Source organism: Rhinolophus sinicus, linkage group LG06 (genome assembly GCF_036562045.2).
Source record: "Rhinolophus sinicus isolate RSC01 linkage group LG06, ASM3656204v1, whole genome shotgun sequence".
In the NCBI taxonomy this organism is placed as follows: domain Eukaryota; kingdom Metazoa; phylum Chordata; class Mammalia; order Chiroptera; family Rhinolophidae; genus Rhinolophus; species Rhinolophus sinicus.
The window spans coordinates 33,449,295-33,475,314 of record NC_133756.1 but is presented as its reverse complement, the minus strand read 5'-3'; the positions used below and the strand labels follow the sequence as shown (position 1 = coordinate 33,475,314).

General features: G+C 37.7%; 1 protein-coding gene across 29 annotated transcripts in view; it reads right to left on the bottom strand.

Annotated features, from left to right (window-relative positions):
- Positions 1-24,174, bottom strand: part of SGIP1 (SH3GL interacting endocytic adaptor 1) — a 172,743-nt gene extending 148,569 nt beyond the window's left edge. For 8 of the 29 annotated variants that reach the window (XM_074334890.1, XM_074334897.1, XM_074334899.1 and 5 more), the window contains exon 1: positions 23,822-24,172. In XM_074334890.1, coding sequence (XP_074190991.1) covers positions 23,822-23,831 — 10 coding nt within the window. In that variant the 5' untranslated portion in view covers positions 23,832-24,172. Of the gene's footprint in view, positions 1-23,821 lie in introns of all 29 variants that reach the window. The other 21 variants (XM_074334894.1, XM_074334905.1, XM_074334907.1 and 18 more) reach the window with 5 other exon arrangements.
- Positions 24,175-26,020: the final 1,846 nt, after the last annotated feature.

Sequence of the window (26,020 nt, the reverse complement as noted above, 5' to 3'; positions counted from 1 at the left end):
CATTTGTCCAGATCTATAGAATGTACAATACTGAGAGTGAACCCTAATGTAAACTGTGAACTTTGGGTGATAACGAAGAGTCAAGTGTAGGTTCAACAATGATAACAAATGTACCAGACTGTTGGGAGATGTGGATGATGGGGGAGGCTGTAATTGTGTGCAGGATGGTAGGATATGGAAATTGTGCTGTGCATTCAATTTTGCTGTGAACCTAAAACTTCTCTAAAAAATAAGATCTATTAAACAGAAAAAAAAAAAAAGTGAGTAGAACAGGCAATGAAAGGGATTTTTCCAAAATGGGGGTGCAGGAGAATCTGTGCCTATCACCTGGACGTTATCATTCTCACAGGTTTATGTTGGCCTGAAAATCACACTCTTAGCCTTAACAGGGTATAGTTATCTAAGAATTTTTATTGCTTAACAATTTGGGCCAAAACTACTTGTAAAGAGGAATATAATATTGTTTGGAAAATGGTTGGAGAAGATGCTTCAGGACTTGAATACCAAATTCAGAATGTGGAGAGAGGCTGCAGGACAGAGAAAAGTATCAGAGACCTTTTCCCCTCCCTGAAGTAGTATGTATGGTCGATGCTCCATTTTAGAGAAATATCAATGAACACAGAAGAGTTCAAGTTTATCTGGGCATTAAAATGTCTCCATTGCCATAAAAATATTTAGCAAATTTTACACTGCTTGCTACTACAGAAGCATTAGTGAGAATGGAATTTTTGGGTGGGGCAATTTGAAAAGAAAGAGAAGTGGGCCGTTGACATCTGGGCTTCAGAAATCAATGTCTTTCTTATTTAAAAAAAAAATTAGGTATACAGAACACACTTAAAGCCAATAATTCCAACGAAAATTATTTTCTAATTTTAAAGAGATTTTCTACAGGATTCTGTTAATCAAACTAACAGATGTTGACAGAATCGAAATATTCCTAGGAACACACAAGGAGGTTAATGTTTGTTTTTATCTTCAAACAGATTAGGATTACTCAAAAGGCCATGTATGCATTTGCTTAGGGTACCAAAAATGGAAAAAAAAATTAATTAATGACATTTCCCCACATAAGTTTAGAAATTTTTGAAATTTGTCAAATTTTCTTATCGTTATTTGACTGAATAACATCATTTTTATTTTAAATTAGATGTGGTGGTAGAGGGATGCCAAGATCTTTTCAGTACCTAGGTTCTCTCGAGTTATTAATCTAATTTCTGTCTCCAAGGAATTTAAAAACTCGATGGGGAGGATGGGGAGGTAAAAACACACAGGAAACAAAAGAAGAGTACAGAGTGTTCTATCATCACGGGGCAAATTGTGTGTCTCTGTCTATATACACAGTAGAAATTTTATGAGACACTGGGAAATAATTTTAAAGAAAAGATAAGACTTAAGCAAGGCCATATGGACTGGGTAGGACCTTGATGTTCAGAAGGAGATGTAGAATTTTTATACAGCCAGGTAGAGTTTAAATAGCCAGCCATTTCCATTTCTTTAAGGAGTCTTTACTTATAGCTCATGTTTTAGAAATTTGTTGTCCAACACCCTCACCTGCTGAGTCTTCTGGATGCAGGGTCATTAGACGTAAGGGGACGTAGCATCAGGAGAGTGTTTTCATGGGCATTTGAGTTTTCACCACAGGTATCCTTTGGAAGCTAGATGGTGGGAAGGCATCAGCTCCCATCACAAGCTCAAGAGCTCCTGGGAAAACTCATCTTCAGGGAATTCATGGCCTAAAATGACCTACAGTTTAAATTTGCTTTAAGGATGCTTGACCCTCTAGTCCAGTGTTTAGGAAATTTGTTTTGTTTTGTTTTAAGAAAAGAAGAAAAATTGGGGTTAATGACAGAGGAAAGTTTTGTATCCAAATGATTTAAGAAAACAAAGTCTAAAATAGGCAGATCTTAGCCTCTTCAGCAAACATGAAATTAATTCATTCTGTTTCCTTCCAGTCATGAGAAATCCCTGAACCGTTTCCTTTTCTTTACCCTCATCCCCATCCAATAAATAAATAAATAAATAAATAAATAAATAAATAAATAAATACCAAGTAGGTATTAGGAATTTTAGTGAAGAGGATTAACGATGGCACGTTTAGATGCTAAACAACATAAGACATGATTTCAAATTGATTAAAGCAGGCCTGTGTTTTACTGCTGGGAAAAAAAAATTAAGAAGGCACGGGTTCTGCTTCTGTTTCTTGTGTTAGATAGAAGAATTTCTTTTTTCTTATCACATTCCTGGCAAATTTTGCTCATTTAAGTGCCAGAACCAAGGAGGTAGTTAGTATAGTCCCCTTATTTCAAAAACTTAAAGGACATTTAATAACAGTGTTTTGGTTACTTCTAAGAAAATGTTCAACTGAGCATCTATTGCTAATGGTCTGCAAAGAATAAAACACAAATTAAATGTGACATCAAAAGAGAGATAAGAATAAGAATGGGAATGGAACACTGTGTAGGTTAACTGCACCATTAACTGAAATGAGAGCTTTCTAAATCACGGCCTAGAGTGAAATGGAAAATACAGGAAGGAAGAACAGCTAGAAACAGTGAAAAATGAACTCTCTTCAATTAATTCTTATTTCTTTTCTTTTACTGTAAAAATCAAATTACCATATATTATTAGACTGAATATCTCTCTGCCTTGGATCACTTGGCCTCAAATATTGACCAATTCTACATATTAATAAATCTGTTCTTCATAGAACATTGAAACACTATTGCTCCACATCTCTCTAACAATTCAATGAAGTAGGAGATGTTCTAACATTGTCACATTTTACACATGAAGACACTGAAGGAGAGAGAGGGCAAGTACCTTCTAAGAGACTACAGTGCGTCAGGGACAACTTGCAAGTGATAGAATTTGCACATTATTTTATTATTTCAACCTAATGCTTCAAGGGAACAAATATATATTTAGGATTCCATTTTTCTTTAGTTAGTGATAATAAAAGTTGATCCCTTAGCAAAAATTTTATTCCTTCATGGGGATCATAGTGGGGCAGACAGGAGCTACCTATGTAAACAAAAGTAATACCATGTGACCAAGGAATACACAGAAGAAAGACACCTTTAGTCTCTATTTGATGGGAAATGGAGGGGGTGCTTTAACCAAGGATGTAAAACAAAATGCAGCTGAGATATACGGAGTTTCCTCTTTAGTTTGCCTAGTGAAAGGGTATTGGGGCTCAGAGAATTATGCTTATGTGCATTTAATCACAAACTGAGGAAGTTGGATTTTTGTTTATTAAAATACAAATTAGGATCATCGATTTCTGCAAAGGTGAAATGCAGCCTCTAAACGAATAGTCAGTCCCAATGGTTGCCATATTTTAGGGTACATTAGAACAAACTAAGGGATTCATTCAATGCAGTTACTGTGGCCCATTCTCTGAGATTTAGTTGAATGGGGTCAATTTGAATTTATTATAAGCATGTTAGGGAATTCTAGTGCAAGTAGTTCATGGACTATACTTTGAGAATACTCCCACCTTCTTACTACTTTCTAGAGATGATAGGTCATCTCTTACACAAATCCATCTTCAAATCTCATCAAAACCACTTAGACTTCTCTGGCATACCATTATAACTGGGTATTTTATTTGAGAAACCCTATATAATTTGAGGTACTTAATAGGCAAATCTGTCTCATCTTCTTGATAAATAACTTGAAGTCAGTGTGTAAAAAGCCATGTGTAATTCAAATATTTATAAATCAATTAATGTCAAACACATTACAGACTTGATGTAGCAAAGAATTTTTAAAATACGTGTACAATAAAATCAATTCCTAATAATATTTTTTCACAAATCTGAATTTAAGTTGGATTTGTTTTAAAGTAACATGTACATATAGGTTAATAATCTTTTTTCCAGCATAGTACAACTAATTGCCACTCTGTTAGCCAAAAAGCTGAGGATTTAAGAATGAATCTGGAGGCTAACTTATTTTAACATAATCTTATATTATTCAAGGTAGATCATCATTTTAGCTTATTTTATGCACTGATAACTCTAATCGCTGCCTATGTCTTTGACTGGAAAGAGTTAACTGCTTTTCCACTGACATAAATTGGCAAAACCCTTAACAGCAACAACAAAAAATCATGTTCAGCTTGTGAAATGTGTTTTTCCCTCATTTAATAAAAAACTTAGAGGTAGATGCCTTTCCCCGGATCTCAGAGAACAATGACTCTCCATTCATATTTGTAGGCCTGGGACCTGACCCGTTTTCATACAAAGTATTCCTGGAAGGGATGATGAACAGTAATGTCCTTCTATCTTCATTTGCCAGTTCATCTGGCCACTTCCCCTGAGAAAAAATATCTCAAAGCAAAGCCATTCACTTTCAAAGGCAACATTACACAATAAGTAATGTTTCATGTACTGCTACGTTATTAGTCTAGTCCACTTATTCTCATTCAGAATGTATGAGCCCTTTTAGGAAAGATGACCTTTTCCCAGATGTCTAGATAGCTCACAGCCTATGAGCATGGCAGAGTGGAAGGAGTATTGAATGGACTTGGGGAGACATGGAATCCAGTCCTGTTATCACCACTAACTGGGCAGTCCCCTCTCCTTTCTGTGAGGTGAGAGATTCCGAATTCATCAGCTTCCTCTCTGAGCTATGGTTCAATGTTTCTTATTTTCTTTTTGTGCGATTCTCCTGATGTCAAGGTAGTTGGTGACTTAGCCTTGTTTTCTACTAAGACATAGTGGGAAGGCAGCAGCTCTTCAAGGCCACCAGGTTCCCCATCTCTTTACCAGCACCTCACACACTGAATGAGAGGTTATCTCTTGTGAGCTCATGTGGATCCTCCGTGATAGGTGGGCAACTGATACTTTGTGAGGTAAATAAGATCACAATACAAAAGGATTAGCAGAATTATAATCTACTTGCTTGTGTCTAATTAATCCCCTGTGTTTTTCTTCATTTGCTGAAGTAAGATTTGGTAAAAAGTTTCCAATCTTCTTTTTATAATGGTAAAGTGTTAACTACATCAGGACCAAACTTACGTTTGATGCTATGAATGGCTAAGACAATCATTCTTTAGTCTTCAGCAGAGAACACAAAATAAAACCCCACTAGTTTAGAGTTTTTTACTGAAGAATGTATAATAACTTGGCTTGGGTTGAGCTGAGGATGTGTCAGGCAAAGCATTTTAAACTTAAGAGAATGTATGGACTTTAACATATTTTTATTTTTAGAATAATTTTTGAATTATTTTTATAGAATGGATGTTAATCATAAATAGTTTTAATTTATTCTTTGAATCAAGATCAGTAGGATCTACTAGGAAATTCCATGTTGACAGTTATTATATGCAATTAAAAGTAATTAAAACTATGTTCTATAATAACAATAATAGGAAAGATCAAACTTTTACTATTTGCAAGGCACAATTTTTATTGTTTTATGGATATATGTCATTAAATTTGCTCAGTAACATGATGAGGTAATAAATTATTATCCCCATTCATGTACAGAAGCAGAGATGTTAAGAATCTTTTCAAGGTCACACAACTAGTAACTGTTTAAGCTAGAATTTAAAAATACATAGCCTAACTCCAGAGCCTTGACTCTGAAGGCACTATTTTATACTGCCTTAAATGAACTAATTGGCAACTTCAACAGACTGGACTTTTATTCTTCTATAGTAGTGAGGCTTCATCATTTACTCTTATGTTGCAGAGTGTTTCAGTATAGTGAGAAGGTCTTGAGTTTTTGCCTGCTACTAAAACAAGTAAAAAGTTACAGAATAAAGTTTCTCCATTTTTTTCCATACTTTTTTTTTTTTAAGCTTTTGGTATTTATGATGGCTTTTCTGCAGGTCAGAGCTGGCAGAGCACAAGAAATGCACCGAGCACTATAGTAAGTATGGAAGACATAATAACAAACAAAATCTCACTGTATAATGAAAGGTAGACAATGAACAAAAAAAGAATATATCTTGTGTTGGGTGAAGAGAAGCACTATGGATAGGAAAAAGTGGATTCAGCTGATAGGGATTTTTGAGGTGGTAGTTGCTATTTTATGTGGTATGCTCAAGAAAGGCCTCTTGGGTTAGGTAATAAATAACTAAGCAGAGTCCTAAAGGAAGTCAAGGAACATAGCATGTAGTGATTAGGGGAAGTGGATTCTAAGCAGGAGGAAGTACAAATGCAAAGATTCCGAGGCAGGAACAGGTTTGAAGGTACAGGAAACAGCAAGGACCCTAACGCGGCAGAGAAAGAAAGGTAGAAAAGGCAGTCAGGAATACAGTAGGGCTCTAGATTACACAGGGCCTTGTAAGCAATTGTTAGGAATTTGGCTCTTTTCTGAGTCCGAGGGAAAGCCATTCAGGAATATTAAAGAGTGGTGACATGATCTGCCTTCCATTTTAAAGGGATCACCCTGTCATGTAGAAGACAGATAAAAGTGAAGCTAAGATTAAAACAGAGACAATGATTAGGAGACTATTAAAGTAAACCATTTGAGAGCAGATTGTGGCTTCCACCAGGGTGAAAGCTTTGGAGATGGTGAAGAGTGATTGTATTTGGGAGATATTCTGACCATAGAGATAATGGTATAGTTGGTTTATTGGAGATGGTGTGTGAAAAACAGAGAGGAGCCAGGATGACTCAAAATTTTTGGTCAAACCCACTACAAGAACAAGGTCGGCATTTACTAAGATGGGGAAGAGTGGAGAATGGCCACTTGTATCTGAGTAGAGGTGATGCCAAAAAAAAAGGCTTTGCAGGAAGAAGTAACACTTGAATAGGTATTATAAAGTCAGGGATGGTTGTTCAGGGAGCATGAACACGATGATTCTTATTTCCATCAGAATGGGTACCATGAGCCAAGGGAAAGGCAGATAAGAAAGTAAGACTGTTGTGAGAACAAGTAGTGCGTTAGGACTGGAACAGAAGGTGTAAGACTGGGAGGTTAGCACGACCCAACACGAAGAGCCTTTCGTGTGTGTACTTTATTCTATAGGTACCTTGACAGATGCAAAGAATTTGAGAACCATGGTCTGGATACATAACTTTAAAGTTCTTCTCATTTGAAGTCTGCCTTCTTCCATGATCCTAGGGTCTGCTTAGGAATGACAAGCATTATTTAAAGGGTTTCTTGACGTGAGGAGGCCCTGGAATCCTTCACAAAATCAATCAAGGAGACTAAAAGATGCAAGTCTCTGCTATAAGCATATGTTATGAGCTGAAAGGGTAAGTCCAGAAGGGAGACCAAGAAAGGCCTTTATGGAGGAATTCATATTTGCAATGGACTTTGCAGAATGAGAAAAACATTTAATAAGCAGAGATGGGAGGAGGGCAGTCCCAGTGGCAGCTTGAGCTTTATCTGGGAGAAAACCGACCCTGGTAGCGTATAGCAGCTCAGTAGTTATCCAGGACATTCGAGGGTGTCCTGACCCACTGGCAGTTGCCCTTCTCAAAAAATAAAATGGGGTTTTCCCCATTCTGACTACTCAGCTGCACGCCAAGCACCAGGCACGACCCAGCTGAGGCTGCAGCCTTGAGCTGGCAGCAGCTCTGCCTGGGGAGGCGGTGGGAGGGGAAATAAGACAATCACACTCCTTGTCTAGTTTGTAATCACTGAAGGATAATTTCCAGACCCCAAACTTCAGATGACACATGGCTAATGTGAAGGTGTCCTCTTTCAAGAAGAGTTTGGCATATGGCCACTACCCATTCCTACCTACTTAGAGAAGAGGGACAACAAAAGAGGAGGAGAAAAGAGGAAGGGGAGGGGAGAAGTAAAAATCCAAAACCACAAATAGTTTCAGAAAATTTAAACAGATGGATTTGGGGAGCAAAAATGGTAGAAAGCAGAAAGGAGACCTCGGGATACATATTAAAGGTTGGTGTTATAATAAAAATAGTTGTCAATCCCTTGAATGCTTACCATGGACATTGGGCTCAGATCTCTTTAAATCCTTACCACGACCCTATACTCTTGTGTCCATTTTACAGATGAGGACACTGAGGTTTTTGAGGGTAAATAACTGGCACAGATTTTAAGTGGCTGAGCCAGACAGGACCCAGGTTACTGACTACAGAATCCCATGCCCCTCACCCCACATTATAATGAGATAAACCACTTACGTTCAACAATGGGCTGCTACTCGGTTACAATTATTTGAGTTCTCCTAACAAAGACAGGCTTTCTCATTCCTCCTCATCTTTAGTGATCTCAACTGATACATACACATTAGCACTTCCTTTTCAAGAAGACATGCTAATGCTAACATAGTACCTTCTTCCTTGTTAACAACAACTTTAACACAATATTTATCTTTATGGCTCCAGAAGAACCCAATCCAAAGTCTCATCCCCATATTACTGTCAATTGTCATTTTTTGACTTCTTGCTGCAATGTATGATTAAATATTGGCCCACTTTGTATCTCTGCACCTTCACTCCCAGCTCCAGGGCCCACATGGTCCTGGAAGAAAAGTCCTAGAAACTAAATAAGTTGCACATTGCTCTTGGTGTAATAATAAAACTGCCACCATCAGGAGAAACCTGGGTCTGCTTGGAGCATGAGTAACTGATAACAAAGGCAAACTCTGTCTCTAGTTGTCTTTCCAAGACACCCAAATGACAGGTGGTTTCTATTTAAGCTTTAAACACATAATATGTATTTTATTTATTTGAAGTTTGTCAGAATCTAACCATGGACAGAAAGCAAAGCCCTTGATAGGATTTTACCACAAAGTACATATGCGTCAGGCATGAGTAATTCAGTTTATACAGTGTTAGAAATTAGAACTGAGATTGGCCCACTCTTTCATTTTCTATTGATGAAAACTGAGGCCCAAAGGGCTGGCATGCTTTGCACGAGGACCCACACTGAGCCACGTACAGGAGGTCAACACACATGGGTTTCATAGAATAGACATTTACTACATTTCTGCTATGGGTACTTGGGTCCAATTTTTAGGGTTTTGACTGTTATTTTTAAGTGGCTCATTTCTAAAACAACAGCAAGTACAGAATATTGGGGGGGGGTGTGTGTCTACGAGTAATAGAAGGCCAACTTGAATCTAAGAATGAGACAGTTGGCCAAATGAAATGGGTGTTTCAAATGCATATTATGGGCTTGAAAGGGTTCATGACATGCTGCCCCAAAATATGCCACTTTGGCATATTGATTATTTTGAGCTATGGGCAATTGAGAAACAGCGGATGCAGGAAGAGGTCTCTTCCCGCTCCTTTTCCACCTAAAAGCACATCATAATATTTCCCATGAAAAAGGTACCATCTCTATTCCAGGAAGAGAAGAACACTTTTGTCAGAGACTGGGAGTCAGCACCAAAATGAGCCTGTACTAACAAACCTACTAAAACAACCCTGATCTTCCATTGGGTTCCCCCATATATTTCCCAGTCACTGCCCCACAGTTTACTACCCCAAGCTGCTTTGTCTTGTTACATCCCCATAATTGATTATTCTTTATGCAAAAAGGCACATAAGCCTTTAGGCGTAATGTCTTCTTTGGGTCTTCATTATTCTTTTGAAGACTACTGTGTACACATAAAGATATTAAATAAATACGCATGCTTTTCTCCTATTAATCTGTGTTGTGTCAGTTTAATTCTTAGGCCACCCGCAGGACCTAAGAGGGTAGAGGGAAGTATTTCCTCCTCTACAGACTGCAGTTAGGGCCATACGCTGTTCTTCCATCACTATCAGGCTTACAGGAAATTTATATATGACCTACTGTAAGACCTCCTACCCTCTTCACAACACTCCCTAAAGTCCTGGAAGATCCTTCGCTCTTATCCCCATGAGCCACGTATAGACACAAGCCTTCTAAGCGGTAGGTCAAAATTATACTCATATAGCAAGCATGTCATCAGGACTAGGATGATGACATATCTTCCAAATGTTCTGTGAATGGCAACTCTTATAAACTTTCCCCTCAAAAGACATCTTCTTTAAAAGCTCTGTGGCTCTCAAAACCCGCATTTTGACAAAGTATAATACTATACGGTTCAATCTATTTTAACATGAAAGGACATTTAAAAAAGAAGCCAACTAGGACCATGGCTTCATGTAAGAAAATATTTTAATATCCAAAAAGATCAAAGGGATATAATCTTCAAATAAATTTGTTGAGCAAGGACAGTTGGAAAGCTCAAATCACACACACACACACACACACACACACACACACACACACACACTACATTCTTAATTTTGATCACTTCACTATGGACTAGTAGCAATCTGTAGGCTGAGATTTGAGAACCATATCTGTAAGCAATGGAAGCCACTGACTATTCTCAGAAGAGGAGTATAGAAATAGATTTCTTAAAGAAAGACATGTCTGATGACAAAGATAATGGATTAAGGAGTGAAGGGACAGGTTGATAATTCTCCATGTGCTGCATTTAAAGCAAACCATGCTTTCCTTCCCCATCAAAGAATTAAAAACAATCCAGTTTTTCTAATAGATGTATATTACATGTGACTAATTAAAGCTTGAGAATGCATATAATACAGAATGATATTAGGTGATGAATAAAACATGACAAACAATTAAAGATAAACACAAATAAGTTGGGGAGATGGGAGAAGGGAAGAGAAGAGTGGGAACACCGAAGCAGTGAGTGGGTAGCCATTTGCTAAACCAGAGTTTAGGAAGAAGAGTTTTCTCTTCTTCCTGGATAAACAACTAAGCTACATTTCCAAGAGTCCCTCGCGATTAGTTGTGCTATGTGGCACAATGGAACTTGAGTAGACGCAATAGTGGATACTTGTAGCTGAGAGAGCAGGGGAATGGATGTACCTCTTTCTATTATGATTTTTCCTCATCTGCCAGTTGAATGCAGAGGACTCTGAGGCCCTAGAGATGGGTAGACACGTAAGATGGAAAGTACCTGAGTCTCTGAATGCGTGGGAGGCTACTCACCTAGCAGGGATACCTATTATGTGAATGAGAAAACAAATTTGCTAGTGTGAAGTTACTCTAGTGTTTGTTTGTTACACCAGCCAGCATTACCCTAAAGATAATGCATCAAATTCCCATGCCTAAGTTTTCAAGAAAAGTAAGGTTTTTATTGAGATGTAATTTATGTACAATAACTTTAAAATTCAATGGTTTTTAGTATGTTCACAGAGTTGTACAGCCATTACTGCTATCAAATTCCAGAACATTTTAATCATTCCCTATACCCCTTAGCAGTCTCTCCCCATTTCTCTCCAACCCTTCCAGCCCTAAACAACCACTAATTTCTTTCTGTCTCTATAGATTTGCCTGTTCTGCACATTTCCTATAAATGGAATAATACAATACATGGCCTTTTGTGACTAGCTCATTTTACTTAGCACAGTGCTTTCAAGGTTCATCCATGTAGCATGTATCATTATTTCATTTCTTTTTATTGCTGAATAACATTCCATTGTATAGATAGACCGTATTGTACTTGTGCATTCATTAGTTGAGGCCTCATGACCAAGCTTTTCTTAACTTTACCGTAGGTCCTTTAAAATATCCTATCAACATACTGGAGGAAAGATTCATTTACCTAGAGGATGCACACACACATTCTAAGTCCTGTGGTTTAAAACTATCAAGATTTTTACCAGAAAATGGTTTATTGGACTTAAACTCACTGACAAGACTCAAAACTCCTGTTAGAGTGATAACATACCAAGTCCCCAAGAGAGAAATAAATAAGAAGCACATGGTTTCATACCTTTTAATTCAAGAAATATAAAGGAAAAACAATGCATTGCAGCCACACAGTCTGGCAGCAGCTTCCATGAGGATGTACTTTGGGGAGGAACCCAAGGAACTAAACCTAATATCAACACAAAGCAATTAAGTAGAAATTAGGATTGCTGGGTCATGAAAAAAAATTCATTAAAGGAATCAAGTCTCCATGTTTTTCTAACAATAAATCCCAGCTAGTCTAAAAATCATTAAATCTTAATGACAGAGTCAGTTTATTGGTGCTGTTTATAAATGAAATATTAACATATATCTGTAGCCTGTAAGTTTAGAATTGTGATGGCCTGTCCATGTTAGAGAAGTCAAATTTCTAAGAAGATTTACAAGACAGGAGAAAAATGCTGGAAGACAGAAAAATGCTGCTTCTGTATTTGCTCTCTTTAGGTCATGAGGAGGACATTCACAAAGAAAGGATTGACTCTGCATGCATTGCATTCATTTGATAGACCCTTATCAAGCACCCCTTGTTTCCCAGGCACTGTGGTGGTGCTAAGAATACAGAGATACAGACACAGAATATAGTAAGACCTGTAAGAGTCATGGATTAAGGGGAAACTTGGAAAGAATAACTAATTCTAACTGAGCTCCCTGACTCAATGGTAAATACTTTGTTTTGGATCTTTAAGGATAAGTACATTTGCTATGTGAGAAGGAGAGCAAGGAAATTCTGGGTAGTGAGAATGGGAAGCACAAAGATTTGGAGTCATGAAAGGGCACGGAAGGTTTAGGAAAAAGGTTGTTATGCAAGGCAGATTTATAGGGAATGCAGAAGTAGGTTGAAAATTAGTTTGGGTTCAATCGATAAAGGAGCCTGTACTGCAAGCTTATGAATTCAGATTTTATCCTTCAGCCACCAGAGCATTAGCGTATTTAAAAAAAAAGAAACAGTTACATGGTTGGACTATTTTTAGAATTTTTCTATGACAACACAAACACACACAAAGAATATAAAAATTACCATAAACACATCAGTACTTAACAATTGTCAAGATTTTTCTACTTTTGCTTTATCTTATTTAAATGAAGGATTTTAAAACAAGCTCCCCACCTGATTTCATTTCACCCCTACATCTCTACGTATGGATATGTTCTTACTTAATCACAATGCATTTTCACACCTAACCGAATTAATAATATTGTATTGGCATCATTTAACCATTTATAAACTGAAATGTCCTTAATTGTCTCATAATTATATTTTTTATAGTGGGTTTGCTCAAATGAGGACACCAATTAATTTCCCATGCTGCAATAAACTGTGATGATTCTTACATATCTTAATTTAGATCACTTCCTCTTTGTCCCACCCTTATTTATCCCTATGCCATTGACTTACCAAAGAAACCTAATATAATGTCCTGCAGTCTGTCCCACATATATCATTTATCTGTTTGCTTCCTTATTGGTATAATTTACCTTTATCTTGTATTTTTCCTGTTTCCTTTAACTGGAAGTTTACTCTGAAAAGCTTAATTATATTCAGCTTCAATTTTTTTCTTTTATAAGGCAACAGTACATAATAGGTGGTATTGCATACTTTATATTGTACCCAATTGAGAGGTACTTAATATCTGGTGCTCCACTCACTGTGATGCTAAGATTCACGATCAGATTGCTTTCAAGAAGATGACTTTACTAGTACTGTGGGAAAGATTGACTATGGTGAAACCACTTTGGTAGCAGGGAGATCAGGTATTGTATATTACAGAAGAAATGAAGTAGATGTGACCTAAGGGAGAAATAGTAGATAAACAGAGAGAATGCCATATTCAAGAAATAATTCTGAAGTAAAATTGTTAAAAGATTGGAAACTTACTACAGGTTTGAATGGGAGATGAGAATTGGGGCAGGTAAGCAAGTAGTGAGACAAAAGCATTTAAGTCCCATGACAGTGAAGAACTACGTGTATGTTGCTCAATACTAAACATTAATGCTTAGCACGGTGGTTGGCATGCAGTAGGTGTTCAATAAATATTTGTTAAATGAATATATGAATGTATGGTTGGATGGTTAGATAGATGCACAGATGGTGCTGAAACCTCTAAAATAGAAAACTAGTTGGATGTTCACACTATTACTAATAGCTGGGGAGAGAACATGAAACATCTTTCAAATTTGACTTGCATTCAGGATATTTGTGTATGGATTATTAGTACCTCCCCCAAAAGGCTTAACATTATGAAGTTTATTCAAATTGCAATGCCCAGGGATATAAAGAAAGACTCAAATGAATCTAAATTTATTCCTTAGAATGCATATCTGGATTATGGGAAAGTAAGAAAAAACATTGTGATTTTTTTGGCTTCGAATCATACAGAAGTTTAAGAAAGTTCCTAGGATGATGATAATGTGAGAATTTATGCATTCCCAACTGATGGCATTTCACATGGTAAAGTCAAGACCATTAAAAATAATAATATGTTGAAAAAAACCCAAAATCTGATTATTTGAAGAGATCAATAAAATCAATAAACCTGCAGCTAAGCTAGCTAATAAAAAAGAGAGAAGACAAATTACTAATATCAAAAATGAAGAGGGGACATTACTACAGATCTCTTGGACATTAAAAGAATAATAAAGAAATATTATACCTACAAATTTGATAACCTATATGAAATGTACCAATTTCTTGCAAGGCACAATCTACCAAAACTCACAAGAACAAATAGAGAATCCGAACAGGCCTATATCTGTTAAAGAACTTGAACCAATAATTAATAACCTTCCAAAACAGCATTAGGCTCAGATGGTTTAATGGTGAATTTTGCCAAACATTTAAGGAAGAAATTATACCAATTCTCTATAATTTTTTTCCAGAAGAAAGAAGTAGAGGGAATACTTTTTAACTCATTCTATGAGGGCAGCATTTACCCTAATACCAAAACCAGACAAAGACATTATATAAAAAGAAAACTACAGACCAATGTCTCATGAACATATATGCAAACATTCTTAACAAAATATTAGCAAACTGAATCCAATAATGTATGTAAAGAATTATACACTATGACCAAGTGGGATTTGTCCCAGGTATGCAAGTCTGGTTCAACATTCAAAAATCAATTAATGCAATCACATCAATAGGCTAAAGAAGAACAATCACATAATCATATCACTAGATGCAGAAAACAGTACTTGACAAAAGCCAACACCCCATTCATGACAAAACTCTCAGGAAACTAAAAATAGAGGGGTAATTTCTGTACTTGATAAAGAACGTCTACAAAAAACCTACAGCTAATATTAAAGTTACTGATGAGAAACACAAAACTTTCCCACTAAGGTTAGGAACAAGATAAGGATGTCCTCTGTCACCACGGCTTTTCAGTATTGTACTGGAAACCTTAGCTAATGCAGTAAGACAAGAAAAGGATATAAAAGGTATATAGATTGTGAAGGAAGAAATAAAACTGTCTTTGTTCACAGACATGATGGTGGTATTTTCCCCTTTACTTTCTTCAAATAACATATTTTTCTATCCCACAAATGACTATCTCTTCTGTCTAAATGTTTACAAACATCTTGTGGTGTTCTTGTTAGTAAGATAAGAATGTTTGTATTATCATACTCGTTCCTTACAATATTCAAAATTGACAGTATTTATTGCCATTAATAGCTACCTTTCAATGGCTTAAAAAGTGAAAGGTTCATATATGTTTTACCAATGCTTATTTTAAAAATATCCCATCCCCCCCTTTTTTTTTCCTAATTAGAAAATCTGATTCAAAGTGCTTCAGTGAAAATACATCAGTTCACATAAGTGAAAATTCAGGAACGGCACTGACTTCAGACAGTCTGTTTCAGGGATTCAAACCACACAATCAGGGCACCATAATGTTTCTTTCTCTGTAGAGACTTCCCTTTTGAGCTCCACTATTTAGAGACTATAGCCTCAGGCTCATATATTCCCAGGTTTAAGTTCAAAAGAACAGAGAAAAGTACCACATCCCACTAGCTCCCACATAATTCCCAGAATTCATTCTGATTCAACCAATTTGGATATTTCATTCAAATTTGATTCAATCACTGTGGTAATTTTATTATTATAAGCATCATCATTTAGTGTTCTGATAGGCCAGGTCTGTGCCACATGCTCTGTGCCATGAACAGCAATGACTAGTTCCTAAAGGACATTCAGGATACTCTTACTAGAAAAAGAGTAAATGCATTCTAGGATGACTAAAACAATAAAACATTCTCTACTTCGTAGTATGCAATCATAGTTATCCTGTTGTCACTATCATCCCCATCTCACAGATGAAAAACTGAAACCCACAGAGTGCTGTGGTTAGGACCAAAATAAAACTCAGATCTCTCTCTCTTAGCTTGATGTTATTCCATTGCACTAAATTGTGCTACATTCTAGGAAAAGTATTTGTTATTCAGAAAATGAATAAAAAAACTCTCCCCCCAGAAAAAAGGTTTACTTTTTTCTTGCTGGATAAAATAAAAGCTTTGAAGGCAAATATAAAAGTTCATTTTTTTCAAATTAGTGTTTTGGATTTCTTTGGATAAATACCCAGGAGTGAAATTGTTGGGTTATATTTTTACTTTTTGAAGAATCTCCATACTGTTTTCCATAGTGGCTGCACCAATTTGCAATCTCACTAACAGTGCACAAGTGTTCCCTTTTTTTTACATCTTTACCAACTTTTACTGTTCATTGATTTATTGATGATGGCCATTCTGACAGGTGTTGTAATAGCTATAACATATGGTGTGAGACGGGTAGTAGACTTGTTGGGGTTATCACTTTATTGGGGTTATCATTATGCTGTTTTGGACACTTGAAATTAATAATAATAAAAAATAGGCCTATAGTCTGAGATCACAGGTAGTTATAATGGAAAAATCCAAAAGTATTAAGAATTTGAAATTGAATCACAAAGGTACAAAATCTGTGTTTCTATAGATTGGTAAAGTTCCCTTCCTAATAAAAGCTATTTGTGTGAGTGGCAAACATATAAGCCAAGAAGTAGGCTGTTCTAGGGTACCATACGTCAGTTTCTGGTTGAGATGAGGCACATTTTGCCTACATAGAAATGTTATCTAGTGTGTTCCCACCTATTTTTCTCCTGCATGAAATCTGGCCCCTACTCCTCCTTTCCTTTTCCATGTCTTCCCGAAACATCTACCCCCACCTCATTGGCAGAGATGGGCAGACCACATGAAGTGACCCATTTTTCTGATGTGCTTGGAGAGGGCTTGGCAAGGACTAAGAGACCCAAACATGTGCAGCAGAGAATGGAGAAATCTGTATTTAATGTCAGGCCCAAATTAGAAAGAACAAAAAAAAGAGACAGCTTATTTTAGACCTTCCAAAGCCCAGAAATAGTGAGCAATGTCCACAGTTTCAAACACCCAATCCAATTAACCTTTTGTAGAGGAATTTGATGCAGGCTGCATTTGGCCAGGACACTTGATTGATTAGCAACACTGGCCATGAGTATGGAATGGGAAATTCAACAGCCTTATGTTACAACCAATTGTAGAAAAATCTAATGCTATTTCACTGATTCATGTGTAGAATTGACCCTTGAGCTTTGGACGAGAATTCTTAAATTATAATTACTACTCCAGAGAATAACAGTGCATGTTGTCACGCAGTTGCTGGACACTCAGCTAGGTATATTTTCTAATTGACTCCCATCTAAAACCCTGAATCCCTAAGTGAGCAATTCATATTCATCCCGTCAGGAAACCTACAAATTGTGCCTTGTTGTGAACCTGAAATGCATTTTATAAATACCGGAAGCCTGAATGTTAAACTTGTAAATTTCAAGGTACTACTATAATTGTTGTTGGTCAAGCATGGATTCAGAAAACATAATTTAATAAGGTTGACATTCTCTCAAACAACTGGAACATACATGATAAAGATCTCAGCTTTTCTGAGGAAATCTTTTCAAGCAGAGTAAATATTAAGCTTGAAAAACCAAGAGGGGGACAGTTTAAGACATCTTGCGTTAGAGAGCATTTTATCCATGATAAATGCACTCACCCTTTAAAAAACGCTTTCTGATCTGCAAAGCTCATTTGAACTGGGTCCAGTTGGCATCAGAAGTAGGGCATCTTGCACAAATCATCCTGTGACTGATGGGGGAGGGGGAGCGCTGGAGCCTTGGTTTAAAGGGTACCAGTGACACATATCCAATGCCATGCTTTGCAAAGAAGTCGGGCACACAGCCTGCCTTCCTCCATCTCCATTGCAAGCCTGGAAGCAAGCCTGTCTATGCTTTTGTGAATCTGAACCTACATCAGGTTGAGCCAACTCAATCAGTGGGGAAATACAAATGCCCACTTCATTTTTATTCAGCTGATCGGAGGCTTGCAGTGCAGAGCTTCCTAGGACAGCATGCCAGAGCAGCTCCAGGAAGTGGCTTCCTTAAAGAAGGCACATTTTGCCCTTAGCCATGTGGCATTTCAGAGGGCCACAGAAGATCTTTCAGAGGAAAAAAAAAGAGCTCCAGCTAGGGCAAGGTTGTTATGATTTAATGCCAAAATACAAGAGTACAGTTATTTATAAACAACTAGGAGAACATCTTACTGGGGATTATGAATCAACAAGAGCTGAATCTAAAGGGCTATCCATTCCTAATAAGATTATATTGTGTTGCATTGGCTGTAGAGTCTGACTCGGAGTTTGGTTGTTTTTTTTATTTTTAGGTTTAGTCTGGTGATTTATTCAATATTCTCCTATATTTTGCAGTGGTGTGAGACATAGCATAGTATAAAGCTGGTGACTGCACACTTTGTAGCCAGAGTCTCTGGGTTTGAATCCTGGTTTAACCATGCTCTAACTTTCTTAACTTACTTAACCTCTCTGGACCTGGGTTTTCAAATGAATGTAATGGGGATAATATAGCATCTACCTCACAATATTGTAATAGTACAGTGAGTAAAATATTGACAGAGCACTCAGAACAGGGCCTGACACATAGGAAGAATCTCCTCTTCTTCCAGTTTATAAGAGAGAGGGCTAGGCTTTGGCCAATTCAAAATCCTTCTTTGATTTCATTGATCTTATTCTTCTTTAAGTGTATGAACACAAAGCAACTCTCTGACACTGTAAGACCATAGAGTTGCTAAATTGGTGCCCCTGGAATTTAAAGAATCTTGATATGCATGTGGGACGTAGTCAAGGATACCTTTGTGGCAGTCATACATTAATTCAAAAAATAGTTACTAAGTGCTCATTATGTGCCTGGCATTGTGCTTTGCTCAGGATATTTGCTTCTTGATGAACAGGAGGCACAGGGTTCTTTTTTTTTGTACTTGGGCTAGAACTTGAAGGACTGAAGAGTTCTATGAAGAGAGTTGTAAAAATAGCCTTGACAAAGTTTCAGAGATAAGATAAATATGGGGACATGAGAGAACAGAATGTTTATTTTGGAGCCTGTTTATGGGAGCCTAGAATACTAGATATCACAGACATTAAACAAGGTATAATTGAGGTTTTGAACAAGAGCAAGAGGTGAGCAAATATATATATGTGTATATATATATATATATATAGACTGGGAGGGAACATAAAATTGGGTAGAGCCTGGGAGTATGGACAGCTTGCAATCTATTTCAGGGTTCCAGGAGTGAAATAAGGTCCAGATTTACAGTCTGTGGGGAACAGAAATAGGAAAGAAGAATACAGAGAAGAATAGCTGATAGCACTTGGTGATTGAACCTATGAGATAAAAGAGAAAGAAGAAGAAAAGGTGATTCCATGTTCTCCTAACCAGTTGAGAAGATTAAAGCATTAACATGGCTTAAAGTATAGAATCCCTAAGATTACTCAGTTTAAAGAAAATCAATTTTATAGATTGATTTTATCAATAAAGAGTGTCTCAAAACAGCACATGGAAAACTAGCAACAAAACTGGAATAAAATTTCTGATCTGGTGTCTATTTGTGTCTATTTTGACCACTCCACCAAGGGAAAGGTAACAGTGTCATTTAAAAATATAGGCACCTACATAGTCCATGAAGATGCCTATAGTATCAAATGATACTGTGACCTTTCCCTTGGTGGAGTAGTAAAAAAAAAAAAAAATAGATTTTTCAAAATAACTTCATCATTTCTGGGAAGGGCATCGGTAGGACAGTTAGAAGCATCCCTTTGAAAACTTCTTAGCTAACTAGAAAATGAATAGTTCCAGCTTCAAAGAATTTCATATCAAAGAATTTTCCAAGTAAATAAAACTCCATTTCTAGATAGAAAAGAAGAAGAAGAAGAAGAAGAAGAGGGAGCCTTTACTGTTAGAAGGTCAATTGCAACAATCAATCTAGAATTGTTCAAAATTTTCTAAATCATGATTTTGGAGATAAAAGGCATTAACTAGTAGGAGTTAAAAGTCAAGGTTCTGTGAGTACTCATATTCAAAAGAGAGACAGAATATGCCACCAAAGAGACTAAGTCCTACTTTTTTCAATTAGGTTAACATGCATGACCATCTTGATGCAAAGTGAAAAAAAAAAAAAGTTCCTATTTAAATTGTTATGAGGATCAAAAATATGAGTGCTGTTGTTTAATGACCTTGGGTTCAAATTCCATTCCACCATATTTCTGCCTCAATGTATTATCTTTTATTTTTGCCATTTAGAAAAAGTATTGCAAAACTACTGTATACAGAATATACTTATTTATAATACACTGTATACAGAATATACTTATTTATAATACACTGTATACAGAATATACTTATTTATAATACACTGTATACAGAATATACTTATTTATAATACACTGTATACAGAATACACTTATTTATTGTGAATAGTAAATATAATGAAATTCATTACACCCAGTAATCCCTTAAAAATATGCTTGTTAATTAGAAAAAAAAAATTGTTACATAAGATGAACCATTGGCACCCAAAAACTTATCTTCCCAGTGTAATACCTGAGACCCTGAATACGGAACTAAAACACAAGTGCTTTCAGTGCAGTTCTGCAGAGACAAGGGGAAACTTCTCAGATTGTCTTACAAATACACAGATGTGCTAAGAAACTCTGATTCAGTTTCACTTATCATCCATAGAAGGGTACCTAAAACACCATTTTCAAATTTTAATGACAATATGTGAAAAACAATAGACTCCTTGAACAGTCGCCCTAATCACATAGACTGCATTGTAAGCTTAGCCAATACATACAACAGTTAGCACATGATTCGCCTTGCTTATCGTCTTTCCCTGCACATTCATACTACATAACATTCCATATCATGTGGCCTTCTTTTAGGAAAGACACAACTCAATACCAACCACTGCTCAAAAAATATACAAAGCAGGAGTCAACAAATCAAGTCCTTTAAAAATATATTTTTAAATAAAAATATTTGAATTAAACCATGGAGCCACAAACTACTGGTAACTTGCTTGAGGTTCCTATAGAATTGTTTCACTGCCTTCTGCGATAGTAGGTTCACTGGGGAGGTAGTAATATTTCTCATCTATGACAAGGATTTCCAGGAGGCATCAAATTAATGGAACCTATATGCTGCTCCATCAAAATGAGGACACAAAACCAGACTATGAGCCATTCTGATGAACATTTGTTTACTCCTGTTTTGCACAAACTAGAGAAGCAGCTTTGAAAAGTTGCCATGGCCATGCTTTTCCTGAGCAGCAGATGCAAACGCTTTACTGAATATAGAAATATATATAGAATGGGAGAGAATATATACTGTTCTCTCCATTTCTAGAACAGTGTGCATGTGTGTGTAACTGTGTGTGTGTGGTGTGCACGATACATGTACTAGCTGAGAAGAGACATCATTTTAACTGTCTAGATGTTTGGTGACACATTCTCAGAGCCCACCAGGGATGATGTAAGTGGAAATAATAACTGCTATACCACACCTTCAGAGTAAGAGAAATTCAGAAGTGAAATTCTGGGATGCAATATCAGAAACATGTGTTTATATATTTCCAAAAAAACTGGCAACTAAGTTGCAAGGCCATTGATAAGCCAATTGATTTCTAGTTAAGATTCCTTCCTGCCCTTCTAAGGTCACTGAGCTATTAAGATAACAAAGTCTTGAAAAGCATGTAAGAGCTATGGGTAGATAAAATTATTAGTTTCATTAAAATTTTTAAGCCAATGGTAACACCCGTCCAATTGTTGTTGCAAGGATTTGACAGACAGTAACTGCATCTATGGTGTTACCTCTAATTCTTAACAGTGCTAAAATATCACCCTTCATTAGATGCATTTGGCAAACCCAGAGTAATAGTGCTAATTCAGCTCCAACATAAGTCTTTGTTACAGTTCTCATTTCAGTTTAGGCAGCTCAAATAAGCTTATCACAGGGCTTTGAAATGACATTCTGGCATGGCACAATAGACAATATTAGCAGGAGAATCATTAATGAGCATCAGTAAATGTTACTTCCTTCAAAGAAGGCACTTTAACTCCGTAGTTTGCAAGGCAAGAAGTAAAATGAAAGATGTTCCACTTCCCTGTATAAGATTAAAATTTAATCAGAATGTGTGCAGATTTATTTTTAAGAATTGCTATATAACATTTAGCTGGAGAACTACATTACCTCTATAGGCAAGATTTCTTTTTTTTTTTTCTGAAAAGGGTAACCCACATGAGCTTTTAATTGAAAAGGACATCAATAATACTCTTTCTGTTTGTCTTACCTTGTTATCCAGAGATTAAATCCATTTTTAATTAATGGAAATGATTTAATCTTAGAGCATTCGTAATCTCAGTTTATTTAGGCCTGTATTTAAAGAACTGCTTAAGACCCCTTTGCAAACAAGACCTGGCTCCATAAAAAATGATACCCAATTTCTCTTTTAAAGATAGTCTCTAAAATATGTGAGCCATGACGATACAATCCTTCATTCCCCCAAATCACATTAATAATATTTGACATGATGGAAGAGACAGCAAAAAGAATTCATTTCTGACAAATAAGTACAGGCTACACTGCTGTTTTTTTGGAAACCATCCTCTTCTTATTCCATTTTGGAAAATTTCTAAGGAATGTTTAAAATCTGTAGGACAGACCTTGGTTTAAGAGGTGGCCTCTCTGCCATTTTTATGGCTGATTTAAGACCCATTATGTACCCGATTCTGCATTGTGAATCCAGGCTGGGGACAAATTTCTGCCTGTCATCTTAGGAAAGGCCAGGAGTTTAGCACCATCCTGTAGTATGAACACAGAAAATCAAAGCCAGGTTTGGACTGCCTGTTTCTTTTTTAATCAGTTTGCTGCTTTTTTTTGAAGTAATCTTGGCTGTCACTCTCTCAGAATTGAGAAGGTAATTTAGTAGAATAAAATATAGTTTAAACAACATCTCCCCATGAAAAGTTCCTCCTTACACTTACATTGAATGAAAAAGGTAATCAGTAAGTAATCATTTGATGCTTGGCTAAGAACCGTTGCACAGGCAATGCATTTAGGAAGCATGAGATTCTTTTTTTTTTTTTTTTTTTTTTTTTTAAACCTGCTAAGACCCTGAACCGGGAGCCAAGAGGCCTAGATATTTTCCTTATATTGCTCATTCTGTTGCAATGACATTCCCGTAAAACTATAGTTTATGGACCAAATTTGCTGCACCTCTCACCCCAACAATAACGCAAATTGCATTAAGAGATATAAATATCTTAGAAGAATTAAAAAACATTAAACAGTTTATTGAAAATGACAGCATGGATAACTCTGTCAATGACCTCTTCTGTCTAATGTCAATTTCAGAAAACAAGTTTCCATTGTAAATGTTTAATCAGTGTAGTCCCAGGAACCCAGAGCAGACAACCTTATCTTCTCTCCCAACTTATTTGCTCTGCAAGCTCTTGAGTAGCTCTATCTCAGCTCCCTGCAAGCACTTTAGGTTTTTCTCTCTCAAAAGAGCTGGGAGCTGTGTAGGTTCTGAGCTAAACAGAAGCCCTGTGATTTGATTCCATGAGTCTGAGTCCTGGTCCACTGCAAGGAAACTGCAGCATTTCTGCTTGCAAATCCTGGCAACTAGGTTCTAGACCAGCCACAAACAGGCTGTAGACATTCTTCAACGCTGTTTTGCCCAAACGTTGCCTGAAGCCAGACAACCACAGCGGAAAGCATCCTACCTTCCATCATGGTGGCAGAATAGCATTCCTCAATTCCAAGGAGTCTGAAAAAAATACAGGAGGATACGATTCCAGGTTCCAGCTAAGCCCTCATAACACTGCTGCCGCTGCAGAGAAATCTGCTCTGTCCGCTGTTGCTGAAGCCAAAGGAAGGAGACAAGTGTTAACCCCAGAGATAGGCCATGGATGCTGCTGGTGCTGCTTCACCTACAGGCTCCCAGGAAGATGCTGCGAGAGAAAGGGAGAGGAACAGCAAGCCGGCGAGCTGCACCGCCTGCGCTGCCTCCGCCAATCCCTTCAGCTCTGGACCGCGTCACATGGTAGCCAGCCCGCATCTCCTGACACAATACCCCCGGAGAGCTCCCAGAACCTATTTCCCGTTCCCATTCCCCTCCACCCCCACCCCCTGCCGCCTGTCGACAACTGCACAGCCCCTTCCCCACCTGGTGACGCACTTCCCCCGCCCCTCCTCTTCGTCTTATTAAACCTATTGCAGCGGCTGGGTACCCAGATTAATTATTAGACGCTGCCACCCTAACAGGGGACTCTGGCATGAAAGGTTCACCTAAGTGGCTGGCTGCAAAGGGGATTTTTTTTAAAAAAGAAACTTCTTAATTCCGTGCAGCCTAAATTCTTAGCTGCACACATTTAAGCTCCAGTCCCATCTCCTTTTGCCCTGAAGGAATTCCAAATGTCAGTCTCTGTCCCCCTGTTCCCCGCACACCTCTACCTCTCTCTCTCAAAATCAATCCGGCTGACGTCACATCATAAACAATTATCCCCAAAAGGATGATGCAGAAGAAATTTCACCCCAGCTGCCTTCAAGAGAGCCAGAGAATTAATCGCGCATGACATGCCAACGGCTGGGAACTGTCATTAAAACAAAGAAACAAAAGAACCCACCCGAGTGGGGCTCTGGAATCAAACTGGAAACGCTTGAGATAGTTTCTGGGGCGGGAGGCGGGAGAGAGGGGAGTAGGCAGGCAGGGGTGGCCATAGCCCAACGGAAGACAGCTGTGCACGCCCTTCCTCCCACTGCAACCTGGGCAGCCAGCCGGCCTCGGACCAGACCCCGCGGAGCCCGGCTTCGCTCGGAGTTCGAGTCCAGCAGCCAGCGCGTCCCACCCCGCTACCCGCTCTGTGTTCACAAGTGGCCTGGCTGCTCCAGGTGGAATGTGGCTGATGCTGCCAAGTGCAGTCCCGGTAGGAAAGCAACTTTCCTCTAAATGACACGTTTTTCATATCGCGCCACTGGCGTCTGTAAGCGCCTTCAAGCCCCTTGGTTCACCCCAGTGGAAATCCAGAGAGAGGCAATTGTGCTTGCTAGATGGGTGGAGCCCAGGGTTTCTCAGCTTCCAGGGATGCGATCTGGATGCCGTGCTGCTGCCTAAGTGGGAAGGGCTATGGCACTGGGGCTGCTTGGCTTGAGAATCTGTCACCTGACTTGTCCCCAGTGACCCCGGGAGCCTTTCAGAGGGGCCCAGGCCCCTGGGTCCTGCGATCCTCCGTTCCTTTCAAGCAGGCTCTGGAGGCTAAGAAGGCAGGTGGCATGTGGGAGGGAAAGGAGAAGGAAGGGACATGGGAAGGAAGGGAAAGGCTTCTTTAGAGCGCTATGGGACAACAACATAAGGGGACATTTCTCCTATGATCTAACAATGTAACTAGGAAAAAAGTCATTTCATCACAGAGCCGTTGTGAAAGCATCAGCTGAAATAACTTTAAGAAGTAAGATGCATTACATGGTCAGAATTCAGCCTCTAATACCACTGTTAACTGTGTATGGTATAAATATACCCATGAACATTTAATATTGCTCAACCCTTTACATACAGTCTAGTTCTTTCCACCAGAGCAAATATGAGGTATTTGTGGCCAGAACTACTCAAGAAAATATGACTAAATAAGCTGACTGGAGTAGCATATTAACAGTTAAAAAACAAAAACTCAGTTCCTTAACAACTTAGAAGTTTTAAAAAAAATTATTGTTCTCCCTAAAGACACATGTATCAATGTCCTCTAAATTTCAAAGTGAAATTCTCCAGGGAGATACAAATACTTGTGTCTTTTTCCTCATATCTATGAGGCAGTTGTATTTTAAAAGAGAAAAGAATTTCAAAGGAAAACCTGTCTTGAGTACAACTTACACTGCTCTGAAAACAGCAAGGATATTATTTAAAAAAAAAAAAAAATATATATATA